The 19109-nt window shown below is 40.1% G+C and overlaps 1 protein-coding gene across 4 annotated transcripts in view; it reads right to left on the bottom strand.

Annotated features, from left to right (window-relative positions):
• Positions 1-18862, bottom strand: part of Vps13b (vacuolar protein sorting 13 homolog B) — a 513205-nt gene extending 494343 nt beyond the window's left edge. For all 4 annotated transcript variants that reach the window (XM_085679117.2, XM_085679115.2, XM_085679119.2 and 1 more), the window contains exons 1-3: positions 18731-18862; positions 18414-18588; positions 10261-10404 (exon numbers count right to left, since the gene is read on the bottom strand). In XM_085679117.2, the coding sequence (XP_085535243.2) occupies positions 10261-10404; positions 18414-18560 (291 nt within the window). In that variant the 5' untranslated portion in view covers positions 18561-18588; positions 18731-18862. The remainder of the gene's footprint in view (positions 1-10260; positions 10405-18413; positions 18589-18730) is intronic.
• Positions 18863-19109: the final 247 nt, after the last annotated feature.

Here is a 19109-nt window from a genome sequence, read left to right as displayed (position 1 = left end):
CTAAAGAACAGAGGAAGAGGATCTATGGATGTACTAACCAGTCCAGTAAAAATCAGTGAGCCGCAAGTGGGCTCACTTTTGTTGATACTTCCATTTGCCTTCGCACAAAAGGCATCAGGAGAAAGTATTCATACCAGTTACAACAAACAAAACAAGAATTCAAACCCAAGGAATGGAGTTTTCAGACAGAGGGTGTGTGTCCAGTGTCTAGAAGTTACTTAACCACAGAATCCACCTAAAAATATTCCTTCAAAACTACAAGATAATGTAAGGAGCTTTTATACAGTGTGTTACCAAGTGTGTGGCTTTTGGAGCTCTACACAGGCCGGAAGACTTGGCCCATCACAGGACACACAGGCTCCCTTCTCCACTGGCAGTAACTATACTAGCCATGGGATGTGAGAAGCAAAATTCTTGCTTCTCAGTCTTGAAATAAAGAGGCTAAAGACAGAAAATGGACCATATTATCTACGTTATATCAAGGTCATCATTGGCCAATGCTAGGAGAAATGAAAAAAATCAATAGAGTATAGTAATTCCACAGCCCAAATGAGAAATTTAGAGCCAATAAGAGATTCTCAAAACTCCTAAGAATGCAAGAAGAGATCACTGGAAAAACATACCCTATAACTCCAAATACTAAGGAGAGTTTACAACTGCATGTATTAGCCAAAAACAAATTTAAAGCTCATTAGTTCTTCAGTGTGATATACTGAAGCTTTGGTGTAAGTTCAATTTCTTCAGTCTTAATAATAATAAAGCTGATTCTATAGATAGCCTTACAAATTACTGCATTTACTAACTTTACAGATTTTAAACATGAGTCAGTCTGGTGGCACAGGCCTTTAATCCCAGCTAGGGAGACTAAAGCAGGTGGATTTCTATGAGTTCAAGACCAGACTGTTATACACAGCAAGTTCCAAGACGGAGAAGGATGCATACTGAGACCCTTAAAAAAAAAAAAATTTTTTGATTGAGTGGTGGTGTCACAGGCCTTTAATGTCAGAGCACTCAGGAGGCAGAAGCAGACGGATCCAGCCTAGTCTACAAAGTATGTTCCTGAACAGTCAGGACTGTTACATAGAGAAATCTTGTCTCAAAAAAAAAAAAAAAAAAAAAGAGCCTGTGTCAACTCAGCAACATTCCTGGTCAGCAAGGGGCACTGATCTTCTAGCTAGCAGACATCCATCGGAGGAGGGGTGAGTTTGCTCCTGGCCCGCAGCAGAAGCCTAGCAAGGAGGAATTCAGACTTTCCCCAACCCCCTTGACTCCCTGGTCACCCTGCAGTGGTGGCTCCACCCTGCAGAGCTCTCCCGCCTCCCTCCCAATCCAGCTTTCATCCAGGTACACCTTCCTCTCTTCCTCCCTTCCCCCTAGGGCCATAGGATCTCCTCAGCTCAGCGGCCTTGCGCAGGGCCTGGGCTGTGGGCGCAACCCGGCAGGAGGCAGTTCCTGTGTTTTGATAGCCTGCCTGAGGACAGGTGGGCCCTGTGTCAGCTCAGCGACATTCATGGCCAGCATGGGGCACTGATCTTCTAGCAGACATCCATTGGAGGAGGGGATTTCCCCAGCTCAGCTGCCTTGTGTGCTGGGCCTGGGCTGTGAGCGCAACCCGGCAGGAGGGAGGTGTCTGTGTTTCAATAGCCTGCCTGAGTAAAGGTAGGCCTTCTGTCAGTGAAGTCCCTGTCCAACAAGGGAAGCTGACCCGGTATCAGAAGATCCAATAGAGCATTTGAAGGAAGAGATGGGCAGACACCAAGGCAAGAACTCCTCCAACAATCTGAAAAACAGCATGAAAACACCAGATCCCAACGACCCTACAATAGAAGGACTTGAACACCTTAATCCAGGAGAAGTGGAAAAAATGCCATTATGAAAGCAATAGAGTCCCTTAAACAGGATATGAATAACTCCCTTAGAGAACTGGATGAGAAGTATAACAAAAAGTTTGAAGAAATGAGTAAAGAAATGGATGAGAAGTATAACAAAAAGTTTGAAGAAATGAGTAAATCCGTGAATGATACAAAAACAATCAAACAGGTAATGGAAACAGTTCAAGGATTGAAAACTGAAATGGAGGCAATGAAAAAAACACAAACTGAGGGCCAGCTGGATATAGAAAATCTAGGTAAACGAACAGAAACTACAGAATCAAGCATAACCAATAGAATACAAGAGATGGAAGAACGAATCTCAGATTCTGAAGATACCATAGAGAAAATAAATGCTCTGATCAAAGAAAACAGCAAATCCAACAAATTCTCATCACAAAACACTCAAGAAATCTGGGACACAATAAAAAAACCAAATCTAAGAATAATAGGGATTGAAGAAGGAGAAGAACTGCAGATCAAAGGCCCAGAAAATATATTCAACAAAATTATAGAAGAAAACTTTCCCAACCTAAAGAACGATATTCATATGAAGGTTCAAGAAGCATACAGAACACCGAATAGACTTGATCAAAAAGACCATCCCCTCGCCATATAATAATCAAAACACAAAACATACAGATTAAAGAAAGAATATTAAGAGCTGCAAAAAAAAAAAAGGTCAAGTAACTTATAAAGGTAAACCTATCAGATTTACACCAGACTTCTCTATGGAAACCATGAAAGCCAGAAGGTTCTGGATAGAGGTACTGCAGAAACTAAGAGACCATGGATGCAAACCCAAACTACTATACCCAGCCAAGCTATCGTTCACTATCAATGGAGAAAACAAAATATTCCAGGATAAAAACAAATTTAAACAATTCGTAGCCACAAATCCAGCCTTACAGAAAGTAACAGAAGGAAAATAACAACCCAAGGACTCCAACATTGCCAACACTACCTACAATAACTCAGACATCTAACGACCCTTCACAAGCACAACTCAAAGAAGGGAAACATACAAACTCTACGAAACAAAAAAAATAAAAAAAATAATAACCGGACTCAACAACCACTGGTCATTAACATCACTTAATATTAATGGACTCAACTCACCTATAAAAAGGCACAGACTAAGAGATTGGATACGAAAACAGGATCCAACAGTCTGCTGTTTACAAGAAACACACCTCAACCACAAAGACAGACATCTACTCAGAGTAAAGGCCTGGGAAAAGGTTTTTCAAGCAAACGGACCTAAGAAACAAGCGGGTGTGGCCATTCTAATTTCCAACAAAATTGACTTCAAACTAAAATCAATCAGAAGAGATGGAGACGGACATTTTATACTCATAACAGGAACAATTCATCAGGAGGAAGTCTCAATCCTGAATATCTATGCCCCTAATATAAAAGCACCCACTTATGTAAAAGAAACACTTTTAGAACTCAAGGCAGTCATCAAACCACACACACTAATAGTAGGAGACTACAACACACCTCTTTCACCAATGGACAGGTCAATCAGACAGAAACCCAACAGAGAAATAAGAGAATTAATAGAGGTAATGAATCAAATGGACTTAACAGATATCTATAGAACATTCCACCCAAATAGGAAAGAATATACCTTCTTCTCTGCAGCTTATGGAACCTTCTCGAAAATTGACCACATACTCAGTAACAAAGCAAGCTTTCACAGATACAAAAAAATATTAGTAACCACCTGTGTCTTGTCAGATCACCATGGATTAAAGTTAGAATTCAATAACAATTCTAACACCAAAAAGCCAACAAACTCATGGAAGCTGAACAGTCAACTACTGAACCACCCCTGGGTCAAGGAAGAAATAAAGAAAGAAATTAAAGTCTTCCTTGAATTTAATGAAAATAAAGACACAACATACTCAAACCTATGGGAAACAATGAAAGCAGTGCTAAGAGGAAAGTTCATAGCACTAAGTGCCCAATTAAAGAAAACGGAGAAAGCACACATTGGAGACTTAACAGCACACCTGAAAGCTCTAGAAAAAAAGAAGCAGACTCACCCAGGAGGAGTAGAAGACTGGAAATAATCAAACTGAGGGCTGAAATCAACAAAATAGAAACACAGAAAACAATCCAAAGAATCAATGAAACAAAAAGCTGGTTCTTGGAGAAAATCAACAAGATTGACAAACCCCTCTCCAAACTAATCAAACGACAGAGAGAGAACATGAAAATTAATAAGATCAGAAATGAAAAGGGGGACATAACAACAGACACAGAGGAAATTCAGAGAATCATTAGATCTTTCTACAAAAGCCTGTATGCTTTTGTATATTTTTTATATTGCATATATTTTTGTATATTTTGTATATTCCACCAAATTGGAAAGTATAAAAGAAATGAACATTTTTTTTAGATAAGTACCATATACCAAAGTTGAAACAAGACCAGGTGAATAATCTAAATAGACCTGTCAGTCGTGAAGAATTAGAAGCTGTTATCAAAAATCTCCCTACCAAAAAAAGCCCAGGACCAGATGGCTTCAATGCAGAATTCTACCAGAACTTCCAGGAAGAGCTAATACCTACACTCCTTAATGTATTTCACAATATAGAAACAGAAAAGTCATTGCCAAACTCGTTTTATGAAGCTACAGTTACCCTGATCCCAAAACCACACAAAGACACAACCAGGAAAGAGAATTACAGGCCAATCTCATTCGTGAACATTGACGCAAAAATTCTCAATAAAATACTGGGAAACCGAATCCAAGAACACATTAGAAAAATTATTCATTATGATCAAGTGGGCTTCATCCCAGAGAGGCAGGGCTGGTTCAACATACGCAAATCTATCAATGTAATCCATCATATAAATAAACTGAAAGAAAAAAACCATATGATCATTTCATTGGATGCTGAAAAAGCATTTGACAAAATTCAACACCCCTTTATGAAAAGGCGTTGGAGAGATTGGGGATACGAGGATCATACTTAAATATAATAAAAGCAATATATAGCAAGCCGACAGCTAACATCAAATTGAATGGAGAGAAACTCAAAGCCATTCCACTAAAATCAGGAACACGACAAGGCTGTCCACTCTCTCTATACCTCTTCAATATAGTGCTTGAAGTTCTAGCAATAGCAATAAGACAACATAAGGGGATCAAGGGGATTCAAATTCGAAAGGATGAAGTTAAACTTTCGTTATTTGCAGACGATATGATAGTGTACATAAGCGACCCCAAAAACTCTACCAAAGAACTCCTACAGCTGATAAACACATTTAGTAATGTGGCAGGATACAAGATCAACTCCAAAATATCGGTTGCCCTCCTATACACAAAGGATAAAGAAGCAGAGAGGGAAATCAGAGAAACATCACCTTTCACAATAGCCAGAAATAGCATAAAATATCTTGGGGTAACTCTAACCAAGGAAGTGAAAGACCTATTTGACAAGAACTTTAAGTCTTTGAAGAAAGAAATGAAGGAGTTTACCAGAAAATGGAAAGACCTCCCCTGCTCTTGGATTGGGAGAATCAACAGTAAAAATGGCAATTCTACCAAAAGCAATCTATAGATTCAATGCAATCCCCATCAAAATCCCATCAAACTTCTTCACAGACCTTGAGAGAACAATAATCAAGTTTATATGGCAAAACAAAAAACCCAGGATAGCCAAAACAATCTTATACAATAAAGGAACTTCTGGAGGCATTACCATCCCTGACTTCAAACTCTATTACAGAGCGACAGTATTGAAAACAGCTTGGTATTGGCATAACAACAGAGAAATCGACCTATGGAATCGAATAGAAGACCCGGATATTAACCCACAAACCGATGAACACCTGATTTTCGACAAGGGAGCTAAAGGTATACAATGGAAGAAGGAAAGCATCTTTAACAAATGGTGCTGGCATAACTGGATGTCAACCTGTAGAAGAATGAAAGTAGATCCATATCTATCACCATGCACAATACTCAAGTCCAAATGGATTAAAGACATCCACATTAATCCGACCACTTTGAACCTGATAGAAGAGAAAGTGGGAAGTAGTCTACAAGATATAGTCACAGGAGACCACTTCCTAAGTAGAACCCCAGTAGCACAGACAATAAGAGAATCAATGAATAAATGGGACCTACTGAAACTGAGAAGCTTCTGTAAAGCAAAGGACACTGTCAGCAAGACAAAAATACTACCTTCCAAATGGGAGAAGATCTTCACCAACCCTCATCAGACAAATGTCTGATCTTCAAAATATACAAAGAACTCAAGAAACTAGACACTAAAACTCTAATTAACCCAATTAAAAAATGGGATACTGAACTGAACAGAGAATTCACAACAGATGAACTTCGAATGGCCAAAAGGCACTTAAGGTCATGCTCAACCTCCTTAGCAATCAGGGAAATGCAAATCAAAACAACTTTGAGATACCATCTTACACCTTTCAGAATAGCCAAACTCAAAAACACCAATGACAGCCTATGCTGGAGAGGATGTGGAGTAAGGGGAACACTCATCCATTGTTGGTGGGAATGCAAACTTGTGCAGCCACTGTGGAAATCAGTGTGGCGGTTTCTCAGGAAACTGGGAGTCAACCTCCCTCAGAATCCAGCAATTCCACTCTTGGGAATATACCCAAGAGATGCCCTATCATACTACAAAAGCATTTGTTCAACTATGTTCATAGCAGCACTATTTGTAATAGCCAGAACATGGAAACAACCTAGGTGCCCCTCAATAGAAGACAGGCTAAAGAAGGTGTGGAACATATACACATTAGAGTTTTACTCAGCGGTAAAAAATAATGACATCTTGAATTTTGCATGCAAATGGATGGAAATAGAAAACGCTTTACTGAGTGAGGTAATCCAGACCCAAAAAGAGGAATATGGTATGTACTCAGTCATAAGTGAATTCTAGCCATAGTTAAAGGTCTTTGAGTCTATAATTCGTGATCCTAGAGAAGCTAAATAAGAAGGTGAACCTGAGGAAAATCATATAGTTATCCTCCTGGATATTGAAGTAGACAAGATTGCCAGGCAAACTTGGGTGCACAGGGGGTAGGGGGTGGAAGTAAGGGGAGATGGTTAGAGAGAAGGGAGGGGGGAGGATAGGGGATGGCTTGGGGGAATGGGATGGGGGGGAGGGAGGAAGAATGGATATGGGAGCAGAGAGGTATATATCTCAACTAAGGGAGCCATTTTAGGGTTTGCAAGAGACTTGATTCTGGAGGGGTTCCCAGGCCCAAGGAGAGGTTCCCAGATTGTTCGCTGGGCAGCAGAGAAGAGGGTGCTTGAACTGGCCTTGGCCCATAACCATACTGATTAATATTTTGCATATCACCATAGAACCTTCATCTGGCGATGGATGGAGATAGAGACAGAGACACATATTGGAACACTGGACTTAACTCCCTAGGTCCAAATGAGAAGCAGAAGGAGGGAGAATGTGAGCAAGGAAGGCAGGACCAGAGGGAACCCTCATCTGACGATAGATGGAGATAGAGACGGAGACCCACATTGGAGCACTGGACTGAGCCCCCAAGGTCCAAATAAGGAGCAGAAGTAGGGAGAACATGAAAAAGGAAATCAGGACCGTGATGGGTGCATTCACCCTGTGATACAAGGGGACTGATCGAATGAGAGCTCACCAAGGCCTGCTGGACTGGGACTGAACGAGCATGTGATCAAACCGGAGTCTCTGAATGTGGCTGACATGGGGGCTGACTGAGAAGCCATTGACAATGGCATTGGGTCTTGTTTTGTCTCCATGTACTGGCTTTTTGGGATCCTAGTCTGGCTGGATGCTCACCTTCCTAGACCTGGAGGGAGAGGGGAGGAACTTGAACTTCCCACAGGGCAGGAAACCCTGACTGCTCTTAGGACTGGAGAGGGAGGAGGAGAGGGAGTGGGGGGGGGGGAGAGGGAGTGGGGGGAATGGGAGGGTATGGGGAGGAGGGGAGGAAGTGGAAATTTTTATAAACAAATAAACAAATAAATTTAAAAAAAATAAATAAATAGTATATACAATAAAAAGAGAGAGAGAGATTTTAAACATTTACTTTCTAAATGATACAAAAATCGGAATAAGTTTTAGAACAAATTTCTATTCAGCTAAGTTGAAGAAATATTTTGTAAGGTTTAATAAAATATATGCATATACAGATATAGATATATATTCTCCATGACAGAATTTAAGTGTGTAGAATGTCTACTATTATTTTACAGAGCAAGTCTACAAAGGTTGAACATTGAGGAAGGGGAGGGGAGGTGGGATGTACAGTTAAATGTACGCTATTATATTGTTTTAGCTCTTGAGTTTTATGTTCAGAGGACTTTAATAGATTACACTAGAATGTTCATAGTATGTCATGAATCAATAAAGTTCAAAAAGAAAAAAAATAGGCCAAAAAAGCCAGAGGATTTAAAGGTAGGGACAATGACTGGCAGAGATATGACTACCACAGTAAGCAGCATATAGTTAAATACATTACTAAGGAAATTTCTAAATATCAAAAATAATTTTGCATGACCAACAATGTAATCTTCACTTTATCTAACACAACTTGGTCACCTTCACATCCTATAAGTCTTGTAATTACAATGGAATACAAATGCATGTTAGGGCAGCTGATTGTAACCCTGTAGGCCACAGTCACACTAAGTCACTGGAAATCTCTTTCCCTAAGTGGCTCTGCTGAAAACAGAGAACTGGAGTAATGCTTTCAGGCCACCACCAATTAGGCAGTCAGCAGGTGTTGGGAAAGGGAGAGCATGACAAACAGGACGTACCTTCCCACAGGGCACTCAACAACTGTGCATTGGCTACTGACATCAGTGAAGGCTCAGACAGCTCTGGCTCACATTAGCACTGACTCTTCCATGCGCATACCACCCGGTACCCGCCATTTCTAACCCTGACCACCCAGTCTTCTCTGCTCTGCAGCTGCACTGGAGCAGAGCTCCTCAGTTGTTCTCACTCTTGGCATTTTTAAACTTTACTACAAACTACTAATCAAAACGTAAAACCTAAAAACAGTTTTAAATACCATTAAAATGTCATTTCATTTGTAATGATTTTTGTTAAAATGTAATTCTAACCACTAGCATAAATTTGAGTATTACTCTCCAGGGGTGTAAAATGCTAAATAATTTGTCCAAATGTCAAATGTAATTTTCAAAATTCTTTCTTGCCAAAATTTTAAACATTAATAGAAAACACTTGTTTTGCGAATGGTTTATGACATTTGGTCTTTTGTTGTACGCACCACAAAATTCAGACCTCAAATACCGTGCAGGGGGGACATCTGATCACCCCACAGTAACTATCCACAGGGCCCAATATCACGTATTACAGACCTAACCCCACCGTGTAATCAGTTGTACTCTGTCTCTCTGAAATGTGTCTTTATAGAACATCAGCCTTCGAACTTCTACCTTCCCACTGAGGAAATCAGTGTCTGGGTGATTTTCCTTCTTTTAAAGTAGAGCACCACATGGGTGGTATAACCAAGCCCAGATTTATTTTAAAAAACTTAAAGTAAGAGATGAGGTTACGAACTATTAATTACCAGATATAATTATAAAAGGAAACAAGGCTGCAATATCACTACAAATTTATGAACAATCTGAAATACTAAAAGTTCACAAAATAAATTTTTGTGAGAATGTAACACTGGTCTATTCTTTTTTCCAGAATCATATTTTTAAGTGAAGATGGATATTGTAGATTTAGAATCAAAGATCACATAAACTAATAAAAACAAAAAAATTATAAAAGCCCAGTGAGTTACTCTAATAAACTATCTACTTCAAACAGGAAATAACTCTATTAGTTCATAAATAACCCTAATAGCACAGAAACTAAAATTTTTATCTAAGATAAGACTTATACACTAAAACTGTCTTATAGATCTCATAAAGAATGGCATTTCAATCAAACTTGTCAGTTCTCTTCAGACTGGAAAGCAATCAGGCAATGCTGGGGCAGGGATACCCAAGTACAGTCCTAGCACAAAGGCCTACAAACCAAGGTCTTGTTCCAGAGAGCCAAATCAATAAACATTCAGCGTGCTGAGGATACAGGTAATGCGAACTCTACATAAACATTCAGCGTGCTGAGGATACAGGTAATGAGAACTCTACATCATCCCTAGTAAGGTTACAATTGACTAATCAAAATCTTTTAAAATAAATAAAAACAAAAAAACACCCTTTAGATCTTTATCAAAATGTAAAAACAGCTCTTTGTAAATAATTATGTTACTTTAATGGACATGCAGAAAGTAAGTACATAGATTTATGTGACAGTTGACATACCCTAAAGCAAATAAAATTAACTGTGGAAAGTAGCTAACATTAACAGGCTCAGTAGTTTCTTACCTGGATTCCATCTTTAAGTTTCAAGATGCATTCCATTGTATTGATCGTAATGACCACAGGCTCGGAGCCCAGTTTTGTCCACGGTACATGAATCCTCAGCTCATGAATATGGCCACTTAAAAACGTGAATGGTAACTTCAGTTCCTTAAAACACAAAATTATAAATAAAAGTTAGTAAATACAAAAGTGTTTTTATTCTCATATAAGTTCTTTCCTTAAAGGAAAAAATTTTTTTCAAAAAAAATTGAGGGACATTACTACTTATCAAAAATTAGAATCAACAGCCAAGCAGTGGCAGTGCATGCCTTTAATCCCAGCACTCAGGAGGCAGAGGTAGGTGGATCTCTGTGAGTTTGAGGGCAGCCTGGTCTACAGTAAGTCAAGGACAGGCAAAGCTTTTCACAAGAGAAACCCTGTCTCAAAAAACTGGGAAAAATAAAAAACAGAAAGTTAAAGTATAGGTAATAATAAACCACAAAAATGTGCTATACAAGTTACATTTTAAAAGTTAATTCTCCAGGCTTCAGTTTCCTAATAAACTAAATAGGAACAGTCTCCCACCTGGGCACAGGCTACCACAGAAGTGGTCAGCAGCAGGACCTGGGCTACCCACAGGGCACTTTTTCCTATCTCTCTCACAATATGCCACAAAACATGTTCCCAAAGCAAGCTGAAAGAGGCTTACTTGGAGACAGGAGGCTGGCCTAACAAAACAGAGACTGGAAGCCTACTACACCACACCTAATTAAATATTTAACCTAGCTATTATGTGGGCATCAACTCAAAATGCTTCCAATTGCTTTCCACTATTACCAGGCAGAAGTTTAAAAAACATAAATTTTACCAACACCACTTCATACTAATCTTACTTCTAGAGAAAATTTTTGGGGCAAATCAAAAAAACTATATTTGCTGCATCTCTACAATACTGCAGCAACTTGTAAACTGGATAACTATTAAACATGCAATTTTTTGCCAACATACTTGTTTTATAAGAAGTAACATAATAAAACTACATCTATGTACAGGTAAGTGGTTAAAACCAATTCCTGTAGAATCACCAGAAACAGATCCAAACCCTGAGTCTGTCGTGTGCTAACTCAGTCACACTGCACAAATCTGGCACATACTCCTTTTCATGATCTGCAACTTTAGATGAGAAAGCAGTTTGAGGGTTTGAACTGTCTTTTTCACACAAAGCCCACCTTAAGGAGGCCAGCACTGATAATGATTATTACTATTACGTAAGTGTGGGTCAAAAGTATGTCTACAGCCAGAGGTTTTTGATGCTGTTTTGTTTTTGGTTTTTTCGGTGTTGTTTTTGTTTGTTTTGTCTAAAATCAGACTACTAAAATTTTGTTGTTGCTAACCTTTACTAGTAAGTGCATCTCATTATAAGCTTGAAGAGGTAATGAATTCTTCCAATACTCTTCCACTGGCACAAGATTATATGCTAATCAGTACTTAAAACACCACACTATCACTAAATACTTACTGCATACTAAATCCAATTATAAGCAGCACCCCTACATGGCATCATTTGATCATGAGAAGATTAGATATCATCCACCTTTTATAATGATGACTCTGAGGTATGAAGGGCTGAATAATTTCACAAAATGAAACCTCTACCCAAGACAGGATGCAAATCAAACCAGATTCCAGAGTCCTTGCTTTTAACCACTAATACTGCTGGCCTTCTGCCTCCTTTAACAACACTAACTTCAATCACACTGCTATGTAGCTTCTTGGACAATGGGTGGTTACATTTCTAACCTCTTGCACCTCTTGACTTGTGCAACAATGTATTTGCAAAATGTCTAATTCATAGAATGCAAATAAATTTTGATTAAATTCAGAATGCTAATCATCAACTGCACCACTATAAACATACTAAAACAGAAGAAGAAGTTCTCTACATTAGCAAATGGAATTATAAACCATACAGGCCATGTCAGAGATGCAAATCAGATTCTATATTTAGTAGTCATCTGATTGTCAACAAGACTGTTTATACAAAGTTTTATGATAAACAAGTAATAATGTATCTGCTTTAAGAAGGGAAAAATACAAATGTTGATTATTGTACCTAGATCTTGAAGTAACCAGAAGCAGATGACTTCCTTTCTGCTATTTCCACTACTAGAAATAAAATCTCCAACTTAATGATGGTGTACTTCCAACCCTTCACTGTGGACTAGCTACACAAACATGCAGAGCTGAAGATGCCTCTGAGGCAGAGTGCTTACCGAGTAGTGTGAGGCTTGACCATAAGAACTACCAGGAAGGAAAGGAGTGAGAGACACTTCCCCTAAACACCCGTACATGGCTGTCCATGGAATAGTGCTAGCCAAGATTTAAGATGAGAGCTGAATATCTCTCAAAAATCTAATGCCTATAATCCATGCTACTCAGGAAGCTGAGGCAGGAGGATCAAGGTCAGACTAGGCAATAAAGGACCTCATCTATAAAACAAATTACTCTTAGATAAGCTATGATGGGGGAGTATTCTTTCATAAGAATAATTTTAAAATATTAAATAAACATAAAAGGCAACAAACACAAAATGAGTGAGTTTACATCTAACTTAAAACCTTTGAATATCAAACAAAACAACAGAGTAAATGGGCCACATTAACAACAGATATGAGAGAAAACAGATGAAAAAACATTTATCTGGAAAAGTGTTAATATCTACTGTATAGAATTTCTAAACTTAAAAAAAAAGAATTTCTAAAACTTAACAGCAAAATCTTATTCTAAAAAATAAATAAACAAGCCATGCACAATGGTGCACACCTTTAATTCCAGCACTTGCACAGAGACAGGCAGATATCTGTGGGTTTGGGGCCAGCCTGGTCTACACAGTGAGACCTTGTCCCAAAAAAGAAAAGAAAAGGATAATAAACAACTTGAACAAAGACTTCTCAACACAGAAGATGCACAAATGCCAACAAGTATATAAAAAGATGGTCAAAGATGGTCAATATTCAAATCTAAAGCAGTGAGCTCTGATCCTTTATTTGATCCGTACACTTTTGAAAATGTGATTGAAGACACACAAATCAATAAGGAATAAATAGTAGATTCATCACTAGCAGAATATGGAAAGAAGTTCTTCAAAGTAATACCAGATTGTCCAGAAAACCCACCCACAAGAACGAAAGGTGAGTAGATGGTTGGTTATAAACGGCCAGTTGAAGGACTCCCTCTCCTCCTGTCTTCTCCCACTGGAGAAAGGATCACAGAAGGGGATGGTGTGCAGTGTCTGCTAAGCTGAAACACACCGTCCTGGAGACACAGCAGCTCTCCCAACTTTCAAGACTCAGGAATCTCAGAACAGACTCACAAGGTTCCCCGAAATGACACATCAACACTGACAACTGCTGCTCAGGAGAGACTCCTTTGTGCCAGCTGAGCAGAGAGCTCCAGGGATCAGGTTTTAGGAGTTTATCACCTATGCCGGGTGAATACTTCCCTCACCCATGATAATCTAAATCAGTGGTTCTCAACCTTCCTAATACTGCAACCCTTTACTACAGTTCATGTTATTGTGACCCTAACAGTAAAATTATCTTCATTGCTACTTCCTAATTCTGCTGTTATGAACTCTAATGTAAACATCTGATATACAGGATATCTGAGATGCAACCGCTGTGAAAGGATCGTTTGTCAGGTGGAGACCCACAGGTTGACAAACACGCTCTAAATAAACCCTCACCTGACCCACCTTCCCATGAGCAACTACAAGAAACTCGCTAGTTCTCCAACCTGGACATCTTTGTTCTGTCATCAGTGCCCCACCTCAAGTAAATTGACATTGTTCATGCCTCCCCCCCAAAAAAATACCAAAGCAGGAAGGAAGGGAGTTTTTGAAGAGGAAAGGGTATCATAGTGACTTGTCTGGCTATTTTTTTCAAATGGAAACATTTCTTCCTAGAGGGAAGAGGAAGACTTCTAAAATTCAAAAAGCTAATGAAGTGTACCTTAGTTAGAAAGCTCTCAGTGTTAGATGACTAATAGCCACCCCCCCCCAACCGTTAGGAGTAAGGGTAGAGCAGCCAACTGTGCAGGGAGCTCCAGGAATGCATCACACGAGAGTTGTCGCACACACTAAGGTAGGATTTCCAGTGGTGCTGGTGCCTTCAAGACACTCAGACTCCTACAAGTAACCCTAATGTACTCACTAGCTCCCCAAGACAGACTTAGTAGAATCATTTATTCGTCTGTTGTCAGTGTCTAAAGTCAATGGGAGTTTGTTCACATCTCCCCCAGGAAAAGGCACACAACAAAATGAAATGGAGATCCTGTGAACAATCACTAAGACGATAACTCAGAAATAACTTGAAATCAAAAGAAAAAGGAGATTTAAACTCTCTATTAAATACAAAGTAAATGGCAGAGACACACCAGAAGAAAAAAAGACATTAAGACACAGAAAGTAATTTGAAAACGAAAGATGAAAATCCAACCATAAAAATATAAGAACTGAACATAAAAGGATTAAATACTCCAACTAAAAGGCAAAGACAGATGATTTAAACCTGTAAGAGATGTGAATATAAAGAAACACTTCAGATATGAAAATACAAACGTAATGAAAATAAAAAATCAAACTGTATATTGTTCTAGTTTGTTTCTACTGCTGTGACCAAACACAGGTCCCTCTTCAAGAGGGACCTGAAGAGGACAGGTCACTTGGCTCACAGATTACAGTTCATCGTCACGGCAGAATCCTGGAGCAGGAACTGAAGCAGAGGCAGTGGAGAAATGCTGCTCACTGACTTTTCCCTGGTTTGCTCAACTACCTTTCTTAGACAGCCAGAGATGGCACCTGCCTAGAGATGGCACCTGCCTAGAGAAGGTACCACCCACAGCAGGCTGGGCCTCCCTACAGCAGTTAGCAATTAAGGAAATGCCCCATGGGTTGTCCACAGGCCAAGCTGATGAAGGCAATTCCCGACTGAGCGTTCCTCCTCCCAGGTTTGTCAAGTGAATAATAATTATCAGATAAGATAGACACCATAGTGGGATACAGAAAAAAGTTGATAGAAAAGATCAAAAGAGTTGGAGACCATCCTGGACTACATGAAACCTCACCCAAAAATATGAAAACCTAATAGGGGCAGGCCTGAGTGATGGCTCAGTGAGTAACAGTTTGTACTAGGAAAATCTGAGTATCCAGTTCAGATCCCTGTACTCATAAAAAAATAAAAATAAAAAAGAGGCACAGTCACACGAGAGACTTGTAGCCGTCAGTCTAGCCCCAGGCTCAGTAACTACCCTGCCTAGAGAAGCACGGCGGCGAAAGGTGACAGCAGTGCACAAAGTGTCCTCCTCTGGCCTACACTCACACAGAGGGACAAACACATGCACGAGCCAATGTGCACACACCTCATACACATATGCCATGCTCACAGGCACCACGCTCACAAACACGTAAATACATACACACACACAGCCACACCAAATAAACAAAAAAAAAGGTCAAACTGGACATGTTACAGTGATAAAAAGATAATTCATGAAGAACATGTAAAATATACAAGAAGTCACAAAATACATAAAGCAAAATCTAACAAAACTGCAAAGAGAAAAAAAACACCTCACAGGAGCTGGAAAAACAGCTCAGTGGTTAAGAGCACTTGTTCTTGCAGGGGACCCACACTGGGCAGCTCACTATCATCTCTAACTCCAGGAGATCTAACACCTTTGTCCTCCAAGGGCACCAGGGCGCTGGCCCGGTCAAGCCTGATGACCTCAGCTCCATCACCTGGACCTGCCTGACGAAGAGAACCAGCTCCTGCCCGCTGTCATCTGAAAGTCGAGTCTCATCACATCTGCTCCACACTTTGTTAAGTTTCTAGCCATGCAACAATAAAAATAAAAACTAAAATTATCAATGGTATCAAGCACATTATATACCAATTTTAAAAAAACTGGCTTAAAAGATCCAAAAGTAGCATTACTTATAATGGCATATGCAATCAGTCTGAATAAATCTACCAAAATCTGTTAGATAAATTAGAAAAACAAAAGTCTCTTAATCAGGATAGGAATAGTCCTAAGCACAAAAGCAAACACTGATATAATGGACAATAAATTTATGAACTTCTATTCAAAATTATGCCTTTAAGAAAGTAAAAGCAACAAGCAGCAAACTGGGAGATGCTATGTTAACACATATATCTGACAAAGACCTCATTTCCCAGATACAAAACAGTAGCCAGAGGTATAGCTTAGGCACAGAAGGCAAGCTTAATTCATGTGAGCTCCTGGATTCAATACCAGAACCAAACAACATAAACAAAATAAATTCTTACACAGCATTTAGAAAGGGCAAATATTCTCATCTTTCCCCTACTCTGTCTCCAAAAAAAAATCAGAATCTAACAAAGATATCCAAATGATCTGCCAATAAGCATTAGGGATATTCAAAGAAAATACAATGGCGTATCACTGCACATCCACCAGAAGCCAAAAATTCAAAGCAACAAACATACCAAGTAGGAATAAAAATGTGAAATAATTAAAACCACCATAGTATGACCATTAATACACTCTGTTATAATATACTATTAAACTATTAGCAATACATACTAAGAACCAAATATATGGCTACTTCCTAGGTATGTACTTAAGGAAAACTACTGCTTATGTATATATAAAAAACCTACTGTTTATGTACATTTAAGCATGTTCATAGGAACTTTCTTCATAAGAGTCAAAAATATAAACAACCAAAAGTGCTACAGATAGAACAGATAAATTGTGGCACTCTTTGCTTTTTTTTGAAACAGGGTTTCTCTGTGTAACAGCCCTAGTAGCCTGAAACTCACTCTGTAGACCAGGCTGGCCTTGAACTCACAGAGATCCACCTATCTCTGCCTCCTGAGTGCTGAGATTGAAACCTATACCACCAACAACCAGCTAAATTGTGGCCATCTTATACAATGATTGAAAACCAAGAACAAACTACTGCTGACTCAACAACATAGGCTAATCAAAGAAGCTAGACAGAACTCAGAAATTACTCCAATTTAGCTGAGCCTCAAGAGTACGTAAATAAATACACAGATAAATAATTAAAACACTTCCTTGACAGAAATAAAACTGCCAGTATATATAGCAGAACACTTGACCAGCATGCATGAGTTCCTAAATCAAATCCTTTGTACGCATAAAAAATTCAGAAATGAGATTAGCAGTGTCTTAGGAGTCAGGTGTGTTAGCTACACAGGAGAACCTTGTAGGGCGCTAGAAGCATCCCATGTCTCCATCTTGATGGTAAATTCACAGATACATCTGTACCTAAAGTTGTACTTTATTAGGATTTGTTATCATTTCTAAAACAGTAAATGAAAATAAAAGACATCCCATTGAGCCCGAGGAGGAATGAGGAAGGATCTGAGTTTCTTGGGGCTTTGTCTAGATTATCCAATAACATGACAGAGCACACATCACCACCATCAGATCAAGTCTCCCTATCTCCTACAGAGCAGCTGGTCTCTGGTTCTTCAGCTTCCACAGATAATCTGTACCCTCAAGCAGAACCAAAGTACTCGGCATATGTTACTGATAAGTGTGGTAAGTGAATTAATAAATACGTGAACTGTGAAGTCACAGTTCATTTGCATCAAATCATTTTAATGCTAAAAGAATAGGAGTTGATTAATAAATATGTTTCCAATTTTATCATCATTCTCAATCTGTGTCTACTCAGTCTCTGAGGATGCCATCGGTAATGTCATTTTTCCTGGTAAAAAGGGAACAAAACTTTCTTTGACATGTGTGTGACCTTGCTGTCTTTCACACTCGTCCACTGACCAAAAGTAGAACAAGAATGCAATGCTTTCCAGCTTCATTTAAAATTGTGCCTGCGCATATCTGGCAATGCTTGGGAACTGAGTAAACAGGATGGAAAATTCTGCTAACAAGAACAACAGAACTGTTTTCCTATCAGCTGGAAACCTTTGGGAATCCTAATAAAACAAAACCCTCACTAAGCAGAAAGCCTCGTTTTCTTTGCTATAAGAAGTCTCCAGCTAGACAGTAGCCAATATACACTAGCAGGAAACTTGTCATTCAAAACATAGTAAACAGATCATGTCCCCGGAGCCTGAGGTGTTTCCAATGACAGCTGTACGACATACCTGTTCCAGAACATCTAACTTTAATTCGAGTTTGCTGAGAACCACGTCCCCACCCCATAGTGAAAGCTGGAGATCCGAAGGCTTCAAGTTCTTGATATAGCGATTCACATAGCTCATTAAAATTGGAGTTACGTATGACTCCAGCATCTTCAAAGTTAGGAGTCAAAGGCGAATCCTGAAAGGGGTAAAGGCAGAAATGTTGTAAGTGTCTGAATCGGCCGGCAGCGAATGGAAAAGCACTTCTCAGGAGGGCTGGTGAGGCCGACGAGCGGCCCTCCGCGTCCGGCCGCCACCTCCCCGCTAACCGCGCGCCTCACCTGGCCTGGAGTGGGCAAAGGGGGCGGCGACGGCAGGCGACGGCAGGCGACGGTCCCCCGGCGTGGAAGGAGCGGCCCCCTTCACTCCCGCTCTTCCGCAGCCCAGCCGGCCCCTGAGGCGCTCGACTCCCGAAACGCAGCCGGATCTCCGGCCATGGAAGCCGAGCTGGCGTCCGGCCCGCCGCAGCCGCGCCCCCGCCCCGAAGCCACACACGCCACCGAGCGCTGCTCCCGCGAGCTCCACCTCCGGGCACCTGGCCACGCCGCGCCGCGCCGCGCCGCTCGCGTTCCGCGCCACTTCCGGGTGTGCCCGCTTCGCGGTCCGACGGGCTACTTGGGCGGGAACGGCGACTCAGAGTGCCTGGGACGATGCCGGCTT

Source organism: Myodes glareolus, chromosome 19, assembly GCF_982192425.1.
Source record: "Myodes glareolus chromosome 19, mMyoGla1.1, whole genome shotgun sequence".
Taxonomy (NCBI): Eukaryota; Metazoa; Chordata; class Mammalia; order Rodentia; family Cricetidae; genus Myodes; species Myodes glareolus.
This window is presented reverse-complemented; position numbering and strand designations above follow the sequence as displayed.